The sequence below is a fragment of the Endocarpon pusillum genome (genome assembly GCF_000464535.1).
Source record: "Endocarpon pusillum Z07020 unplaced genomic scaffold scaffold1533, whole genome shotgun sequence".
Classification (NCBI taxonomy): domain Eukaryota; kingdom Fungi; phylum Ascomycota; class Eurotiomycetes; order Verrucariales; family Verrucariaceae; genus Endocarpon; species Endocarpon pusillum.
This window is the reverse complement of record NW_006916030.1, coordinates 173,565-183,147: the sequence shown is the minus strand read 5'-3', so window position 1 is coordinate 183,147 and position 9,583 is coordinate 173,565. Positions and strand designations below refer to the sequence as shown.

The window sequence follows — 9,583 nt, the reverse complement described above, 5'->3', positions numbered from 1 at the left end:
TTGGAGCTTGGGTTGGGGGACGGGGCTGGGGTTGGAGGGGAGGGAGAGGGAGAGGGGCCGAAATCGCGACGCAGACGGTCGATCAGGTGCATGATGCCCGGCAGGGAGGTGGGTTCTTCGACGTCGAGGTCGATGCCGTCGAGGTTGCGCGAGCGCAGGAAGTCGCGGAGAGGGGTGTAGAAGCGCTCGAAGTTGGAGGGGGCGGGCAGGGTGCCGCCATGCTGGCCTCGGCCTCGGCTTCGACTCGGGCCCCGGCTGTCGTCGCTGTGGTTGGGATTGGAATCCGGATTCAAGCTTGCTTCTGCTTCGTCTTCTGGTGATAACGATGGAGGTAAAAGCGCTAGTTCTTCGGCGCTGTAGTCCAGGCGTGTGAAACTGCCCTGGGCAGCACCGCCGAGCATGCACATTACTTTGACGCCGGAGTCCTGGAGGAGGAGCACTTCGTCCCAGAGTTGGGTGAAGCGGGGATGGGTTGGCGGGTGGTCGTTTAGGGTTAGGAACGGGGATGCTGTGGTTGATTCGGGGGAGGAGTCGTTGAGGTGGATGGCCGCGAGGATGAGGTGCGTGATTGCGGGTGGCTGCTCGGGTTGGGCGGTCAGCAGGGGAAGGAGAGAGACGGGCTGTTCAGAGGGGGAGTGGTGCGTCTGTTGATACATGATTATTCGGGCGTCGGTGGAGCGGAACGGTGGGCCGAGGCGGGTTTGAGCTGGGATGGGAGGCATGTTGTTGTCGGGGTGAGAGGTGATGCTCACTGCTGCGATACTGTAGCGCACCAGTGTTGAGCTGGGATGTTTCGTCAATATGGTCGGTCACCTTCTCTTTTGTTCGATCTTGGGAGCTGTTGGCAAAGTGGTAGAAATGCCAGCTCGGCCCTCTGTTGGGAAGATTGAAGAGAATACAAAAGTACAAGAGTACACTGTCATATGTCAAGACGGGCGAACAGCTCAGAAATAAAACCCAGATCTGAACAACAATGCCTCCTTCATAGACCAGGTTCAGATCTCACTTGGAGGCCAACGTCCATCAAGAAGTATTCAATTCCTCGACTATGAGCGTGCAACACAAAGTCGTCGTGAATTTCCGCTCATGAATGATGAATTCTGCGACGAGCAAGCAAGCCTCTCCATCGTCGAGTCCGGAGACGATCTCTTCCAAGTACCACGATCAATTTGATCCAGGTCATCGGTATACACCACTCTGTGGTAAAATTCGATCTTTTTTTGATTGGTCAACGGAGCGGGTGCCAAGAGAACCTTATTATAATATGCAGTAAACCTAATTAGGATGTGACAACACCAAAATAAATAGAATTTGCTATCTCTGTTATGGAGAGGGTAACTGATGAGCCCAGCAATGTGAATTGTGGCAGATTGAGATTTTACACTTACTGCAAGATCATAGGCTCTGATGGATATCCTTTTGTCCTTTTTTTGCATTATCAGGGGTGTTAGTAGATAGTTCCTGGAGTGCTTTACGCGGCCTGTCTCTGAGTTCGAGCTCTTTTGGGTCAAGGGCAGTTCTTAGCCAGTGCAGCAGCTTCAATAGCATCAATTGGCCCTGATATCTCCTCTTGGTGGTGCTTTTGAGTCATTTGGTATCTATCAATTGGTACATTCCTATCCTGCTGCCACTTTGGGGGTCAGAAATTTAAGGTTAAGGCTGCGGGAACTAACCTGATATGGCTAATCTAGTGGCTGGCACTGACCAATCAAAAAAGATCGAATTTTACGACAGAGTGGTGGATAAGGCTACGTACAGGTCGACCTCAAAAGAGACGGAGAACCAGAGCTTCAATTGGCGGATTAGTCATCTTGGGACCTCGTCTATGGACATTGTCATTCGATAAGCAGGGGCAGAGGTGGGCTGGAATGGTAAGGCTAGGGCTAGGGCTATGGGAGTGGAGGGGAAGATGCGATATGCATACGATATTCACTGGTAAGCACGAAGAGGACTGACTCTGTATGTCCTAAGATGTGTACGAGCAGCAACAACATTGGGAGATCGAAGTGTGTCATGTATAGCGTGGGCTACCTCTGATATGTGCAGAACAACTACCCGAAGATTCCAAAGCAGTACAGCAACAGCATCAGCATCAGCATCAGCATCAGCATCAGCATCACCACGTTGCATCGTCCTCCATCATCCACTAATAACCCAAAGGTGGTCTCGTGGTTTGGTACTCCCTGTGTTTGCAGTGCCATATAGGCACAAGTGCTCAGCATATTTGTTATGCACCGGCTTTGCAGCCGAGAACTCCATGGGATAGAATGATCAAGTCCCCTCGAAAACGCCAATCAGGGCCAGAAACGCCCCAAATCCAAGCTACTTCGATTTACTTCGCCAGGTGTAACTCGTTGCAGCAAATTCTCAAGCGAAGACCCAAACGACGGCGTCCGTAAACGACTGGGAGAATGAGACGAGGAGTCCATCGTACTTGTCGGGGTCAAGAGCAGATCGCTAGGATTAGAACTGCATTCTCCAATTTCCAACGAGGGCTTCGGCGTCGAACTCCTCTTGCGAAGCATTCCATCTAAGAAGTTGCTCACCCGGGGTGACTCCAGATCTTTGGCTAGGTGTGGCGCGGACGAAGGAGGGACGAAAAGAATGGTCGAGCCAGACGGTGCCAGGGATTCATGGAATTCAAGGTACAGATTTCTCGTCTCGGTGTACCTGTACATATTTCTCATCCCGGTGTACCTGATCCTAGTATGCACGGTACTGTTGGACAACGAGCCGTTTCTGCTCGCCTCCAACACCCACTGCACCATGTCCTTATCTCCTCGCTTGGCATACGCGTAAAGTCTGTCAATGTTGGTCCTGCTTTCCTTGGCCATGGATTGCGGGAGAAACTTAGAGCCGATAGCACCGGTGCCGAGACAGGTGGTCACAAAATCCCATTCGTCCTGCTGGATCGCCCACTCAATGAGTTCGCGGTCGACTGGGTCTTTGTATGTCACATGATCATGCAGACAATCCATTTGGGAGAGTTTGTCCAAGATATACGCCATCAGGTTAAAGTCCTGATATTCCCGAGCAAGCACCCAGGCACCCTGCTCTTTGTAGTCATATACGCGAAGGTCAGCTCCCTTCTCAACGAGCAAGTCGACAAACTCCGTCCGATTTCCATTGGCATCAATCACCCTTTGCTTGCTGCTTCGACATGCGGCCAACAAAGGCGTGGCACCATCAACGTCCAACGTGTCGATCTTGGGCTTGTACTCGAGCAGGACCTGCGCAATACCAACACGAGCAGCCAGTGCTGCCACATGCAGTGGAGTCTGCAAGGTGCCGTTGACCGCATTGATGCTGAGCACCCCAGTGTGAAGAAGTTTATCCAACAGAACTCTGATTGTGGCTGCATCTGCTTGCGCGGCGGCAAGATGTAAGATGGTTTGCGACGATGTTTCCTGGGCAAGATGGTAGACATTGTGATTAAGCAGCTTCTCCACCAGTGCGGGAGACTTGGTAAGAACGGCAGCCCGGAGTGGCGTCACTCGCGAATTGTTCTGCAGGCTGACGTCGGCACCGTGCTCCAGGAGAATCTGTACAATGTCGTTGCGCCCACTTTGGGTAGCTAAGATCAATGGGGTGTTGTTGTCGCGATCTCGAGCATTGATCGGAGCGTTGCCTTGGACTAGCGAGTACACACACGCTTTGCTCTTCTTGATCACCGCACAATGAAGTGGACTTCCAAGATCATTGTTGGAAAGGTCGAGCTTTGCCCCTCGTTTGACGAGCTCAGCAACAATGTCGTCCGCCCCAATCGAAGCCGCGAGATGGATCGCAGCAAGGCCTTTCTTATTGGTATAGTCGATCATAGCCCCGTGATCAAGCAATGCTACCACGTTGGCCAGAGAGCGTGCATAGTGCAACGGGGACGCGCCATCGATATCCTCAGCATCCTTGGGCGCTTCGTGGAAGAGAAGAAATTTGGTCACCCTGCTTGATGACCCCGTCACACTCATGTGAAGGGCGGTCCTCAGTCTGCTGTCTTTGTCGCGCACGGCTTCGGGATGAAGTTGCAAGATTCGACTCGCGATGTCGGTCGTTTCCTCGCTGTCGCACCGGGAGGCAATCTGACACGCAAAGTGGAAAGGGTAGGTATGTGCTCCTTTTTCGGTGGGGTCTCTAAACGCTGCAGAAGCCAGGTGCGGGCTGTGATCGAGCAGGACGGATGCCAGATCGTAGTCGTTGTTGTCGATCGCCTGCATCAATGCTGTCTGACCATCTGAACATCTCCACTCTAGACATCGCGAGGGGAGAATATCGAGTACGTCAACGATGCTTCGTCTATAGTCTCCACCATGGATACCATATCTCTCCAATGTCGTTATGTGTCCCAGCACGCAAGGCAGCTGTAAGTCTGGAAACTCCAGCAGAGCTTCGGCCAGGAGAGCCTCTGGTATTTCTCTGCCTTTCCATTCCGGGTTGCGGAAGGGATTCCTGGCCATGGAAATCCCAAGCTCTTTTAATGGGTTGTGTGAAGATCTAACAATCTCGTCTGCTTTTTGCACCAGCGCAGTAAGAATCTGGGGAAAGTGATATTTGGTGGCAAGGTGAAGCGCTGTCCACTTCGATCGGACACCATCCTCGGCAGCGGCGTATACAGGTGCTCTGGGATCGACACCGTGCTGGAGGAGAGCTTCTACTGTCTTCAGACTTCCGCTACTCACAGCGAACGCCAGTGGTGTCCCAAGTAGTTGCAGCGGCCATTGAGCGTGCAGCACGTATGGCGTGGTGCACGCACGCTCGATAGCCTCTGCAGCATGGGGGTGAAGGAAAAGAGTTGTAAGAACAGAATCCACATTGGCTTCCTCGCTGTCCGCGGTGAGCGAAAACAGCCAGTGATACACAGAGGCACCAGATTCATCACATCTGGCCGGATCGTGGGAGGCATTCAACAGCCTTAAGACCATCTTGGCGCTACCGCGTCTTGTGGCTTGCACCAGCGGTGTTTCTCCCCAGGCCCCAATTCTATCCCAGTCAGAATCGGTATTGCTCAACAGGTGTGACAGTAATGCTGTGTCGGCGAACGCGATGGCACACTCTAAGAAGTTCATCTTGGGCCCAGTTCCAATTGTGACTTGCCATTGCGTCAAATCGCCCTTCAGCCGGATGAAGGCCAACTGCCATGCGAGGAAATCCTGGAAGTTAGCGAAACTACGGGGCTGTGAAGCATCAGTGTCGAGCTCCAGCCCGCTTAGTTCACAGTCTGTTGATTTGGCGGGCCCCGTGGTCAAGGAGATTTTGGTATTTCTGCTGAAGAACCGCTTGGCACGGAATCCCTTATGCACAATGCTGGTGTAGTCGACAAGTCCTGGGTTGGGAAGATTGGAAATTCTGCTCAAGAGCTTGGGACTAAATAGCTGGGCCAGCGGATGTGCTTGTTCTTCTGCTTTCCGGAGATATTGAGTGGCGGTGGAGTATTCTACTTTGGTTCCGAATCCAAGAATGTAACATAAAGCGACATGAAAGGCGGCAGCAGTCGATTGCTCACCACCTTGGCGCAGACTGGCAACCCGTTCGAAGTCTGAGAGCATGGATACCTGATGTTCCCATGGTATGTCTCTCCCTTGGAACATCTGTAGTGCTGTCAGTAGAGACGCGGCTTGACCAGGTGTGTGTTATACCTCAAAAGTGAATTCCGAGGTGCCCACGTGCATAGCAAGCTTGTGCTGAAGCGAGCTGGCACCTGATTTGTTCCACACCGAGACAATTGGTAGTCGGTTCAGGTCTGAAAGACGCAGGGCCGGGTCTTCTTGCAACGTGAGTTTGAAAAGGGGTCCGAGACAGCCCTTCTCAAAAATGGGGAGCTGCATTGTATTGACAAACTGCGTAGCAAGATTCCGTAAATGTTTCGAGTCGAAGGTGCCCATAACGCCCTCTTCTTCCGGTTGAATGGATTCTTCCTGGGCCTCTTCCCTTGTCGTCGGACACCTGGAATCACCCAACGTGGTCCCCGAAAGTGCTTCCCTGGTCGTGCGAGCAAAATTGGGATCGTGCCGCCACTTTCGCTTGAAGTAGATCTCCCCGTTTGCTAGTATCTCCCATACAAGAAGGCCGTACGACCAGATGTCGCACTTGTGTAGGTTCTCCCAGTCGATCGGAGTGTGCCTTTGCTTGGCCACCTCTGGCGCGTTGTATCTGGAAGAACGTGAGCAACCTCCATTTTCATTAGAACTAGTGATACCCACAAGGTCGTGCCCACATATCGTAATTGACTGGGATTTTCAACTGCCAGCAGGATTGAATGTCCAAAGTCACATAGTTTGGCAATCGTTCCTGAAGGGCGATCCCACGATTCGAAGATAATCACATTGTTGAGCTTCAGATCCCCGTGAACAATTCCGCATTGGTGCAAAGCCATCAGCCCGCAGGCAACGTCGCCGCAGTGAGTGATTTTGGATTTAAGAGATGATTGCGGATGGCTCTGAAGGTATGAACGTAAGTCACCTCCAATCCCATATTCGACGACGATATAAGGTAAGAGACTGCTTCCTTCTAGTTTCCACCCGTATCCAAGCAATTGAAGGATGTGAGGGTGTTGAGCAAGTGGTTGATGGTGCATGATAGAAATCTCGCGGACAACAGACTGAAGACGCCAGTGGAATGCGCGCTGGTCGACATTGTAGTCTCCTAGTTTGATGTGCTTGACCGCGACCACTTTCCCGTTGAGTTTGCAGCGATCGACGACAAAGGTCTCCCCTTCACCTACCTTGGGCTCCAGCTCTTCGATATCAGAGAATTGGCATTGCCTCAGCTTCAATCTCTTGACCATACGGAGAACACCCTCCAAGGTTTGGACAGCTGCATCGGAGCTTTCTGTGCAAGCCAGGCCATCGACAGTGGAGACTCGTGTTCTGGACAGCTTGGTGTTCCATGAGAGGTTCGAGTCAAGGGTTTCGGCGATGCTTTGGATCTAGCAGAAGGAAGTGTCAGCCTCGGCGGAGGATCTGGATCAGAATAGGCATTGAGTTATGAAAGACACGGGGCGGGAAATATCCTCTCACCGTCAGAGCGGCCATAACAGCATGGTGCACTCCGCTTCCCCCATAGAGTCTTCGTCCTGATTAAAGACAGCGATTGGTCCTACGACGTGTGCTTAAGGCTAAGTACCGAAAAGCTTCCTAGGCCGGTTGGCTAATGGGGTTCGTCGTCTCCCTCAGAGCTGGGATGAGAGTTGTCAAGCAGTGGTTCAATAGATTGCTGAGGCTCAGCAGAGTCCATGTCAACCGTGTCCAGCATGCGCTCAGCATCAGGCCACAAGAAGGCTAGATCAGGCTCGGTCGCCTGATGGGGCCGGAAGGGCTGATTTGGTGATGGCTTGTGGCTTGCAGATTGGGTCCAATGGCAGTCTTCCGGCCGAAGTGACGCTTGCCTCGAGACTTTCCGGAAGCTTTCCAGCTCTTCCAGAAAGAGTTCCTCCCGGGGCTGAAGAATACTCTCTGCATCTTGAACATCTCCATTGGCACTCCTCTTCTCTGATCATTGACAACAAGTTGTCCAAGGCCCCCCATTAATTTCCCGAAAGCTTAAAGGTGGCCATCCCTGTATCACGGCTTGGCCGATCCCGTTCTAGGGGTCCCGACACCTCGGCCCATCGGTCGCTGGCAGCAGAAAAGGGATACATCAACCACCCCGCCAAAAGGACAGTCGCTTGTGGCACAGGTTTAAGGCATCAGCCCGCAGTTCGAACCCCCCTCTAAATCAGATTTTCGGCATTTTCAGTTTCAGTCAGTTCAGAATTCGGTATCACTTCAGCAATATTCAGTCTCAATTGGGTTCGAAGGCGTCGGGACGCCGCCTGTGTTGGTTGGGCGAGTCAGTGAGGGGTACATCAATTAAGTGTGTGGTTCGAAACCCACAAGCGCTGTCCTTTTGGCGGAGTGGTTGATGTATCCCTTTCCTGCTGCCACTCATGGCGATCGACCCCGTCTCTATTGCTGGCCTCAGCCTGGCCGCTTTGGATCAATTGCTCAAGCTCGGTGAAAGGACCTATGAATTGATCCAAGACTCCAGGGCGTTCGACGATGACACTCGAAAGCTATCCCGCAAGATCGCGGACGAAAACATTCGCACCAGGCTTTTGCGCGGCTTACTCTTTTCAGAAACCCCCATCTATGGCAACAAAACTCTCTTTGAGCAATTCGAACCAGACATCCAAAAGCAGATCCAACTACTCCTGGGACCGTTGAAGGGAATCCTACAGGAAGGATGCGACCTTCTCGAACGACGTTATGGTGTCACTGAGCAGAATTTCGGACTTGCCTCCCAGACCTCGAACCTTTCGCTAGCCAGCACCCTGACACCCAACTCACATGTCCCTTCCCCGCGGAGCAAGAGTCCCAGCATCCCCGATTTCTTCAGATGGAGCTTCCAGGACAAGAAGAGAGTCAAGGCAATCGTGGACGAAGTCGGCGACCAGAACAACCGCGTCCACGAAAAGATCAAACTGTGGTGTCTGGCATCGCAACTGGGTGTCAATGTGCAGCATCTGCAGCGCCTCCAACGCGATGAGATCTCCCGACAGCTGGGCTTCGATGTCGACGCAACCCTGCGCCTGACTCAATGGGATGCCTTGAACGTTCAATCGGGTTTGGAGCTCACCGATCCGTCATGGAACCAGTACCTGAAACCCATCACCCCGGTGCCAAACCAAGGCAAGTTCGCGACCTTGACCAAGGACGGAATCGCCTATGTGCACGAAGGCCACCATTACGAGACCGAAGCGAGGTGCCCTTCCAACGTTCTCGATGGTCGTACCCGGAAGAAGGTCGATGATCTCGCAAAACTACTTCACCAGCCAAAAGAGCAGGTCTTCCGCATTCCTCGATGCGTGGGATGGAAATTCATGCCCATGCAAAAGTCCATTGGATTCGTGTTCGAAATGCCATCTACACCGGACGCACAACCCACCAGTCTGCTCCGTCTACTATCCAGCTCCGAATCCAAGCCAGAGCTGGGAGACAAATTCCGGCTGGCACTGAATCTCGCGCGCTGCATCGCGCAGCTACACATGGTGAAATGGGTAAGCAACGCCACTGATTTGAACCCAAACAGCTGAACTGCTCCGTAGGTCCACGAATCCTTCCGCAGCGAAAACATCCTCTTCTTCCCCTCGGCCAACAGCGAAGTCGAATTCACCGAGCCCTGGGTAATGGGCTTCAACTTCTCACGACCGGAATCCTTCTTCAGCGCCGGACCCGCCAACTTCCTCCCGGCAGAGAACATCTACCGGCACCCGGAGCGACAGGGCGAGCCGGAGAAGATGTTCTCCAAGATCCACGACATCTACGCGTTGGGGGTGGTGCTGTTGGAGATCGGGCTGTGGGAACCGGCGATCAAGCTCGAGAAGAACATGTTCGCGCACGCGAGGGATGGCTACGCGATCCAATCACAGCTGATCAAGCATGCGCAGAAGAGGCTCGAGTCCCGCGTGGGGAGGAAATATCGGGACGCGGTGGTCAAGTGTTTGACGGGCTCATTTGACGTCAGGGATGACAACAAGGAGGATTTGAAGTTACAGCAGGCTTTTAGAACTCAAGTGGTGGACGTGTTTGAGATGGCGGCGAATTTTGTTTGA

General features: G+C 52.8%; 2 protein-coding genes across 2 annotated transcripts; one reads left to right on the top strand and one right to left on the bottom strand.

Annotated features, from left to right (window-relative positions):
* Positions 1–2,294: 2,294 nt before the first annotated feature.
* EPUS_03848 (uncharacterized protein) lies at positions 2,295–7,025 on the bottom strand (the record flags this gene model as incomplete). The annotated part of the gene is made up of 4 exons (XM_007802154.1): positions 2,295–5,582; positions 5,631–6,144; positions 6,195–6,919; positions 7,011–7,025. 4 exons carry the CDS (start codon positions 7,023–7,025, stop codon positions 2,295–2,297), a joined length of 4,542 nt encoding a protein of 1,513 aa, XP_007800345.1.
* An 893-nt stretch (positions 7,026–7,918) lies between these two features.
* Positions 7,919–9,583, top strand: EPUS_03847 (uncharacterized protein; the record flags this gene model as incomplete). The annotated part of the gene is made up of 2 exons (XM_007802153.1): positions 7,919–9,028; positions 9,077–9,583. The coding sequence occupies 2 exons, from the start codon at positions 7,919–7,921 to the stop codon at positions 9,581–9,583; spliced, it is 1,617 nt and encodes a 538-aa protein (XP_007800344.1).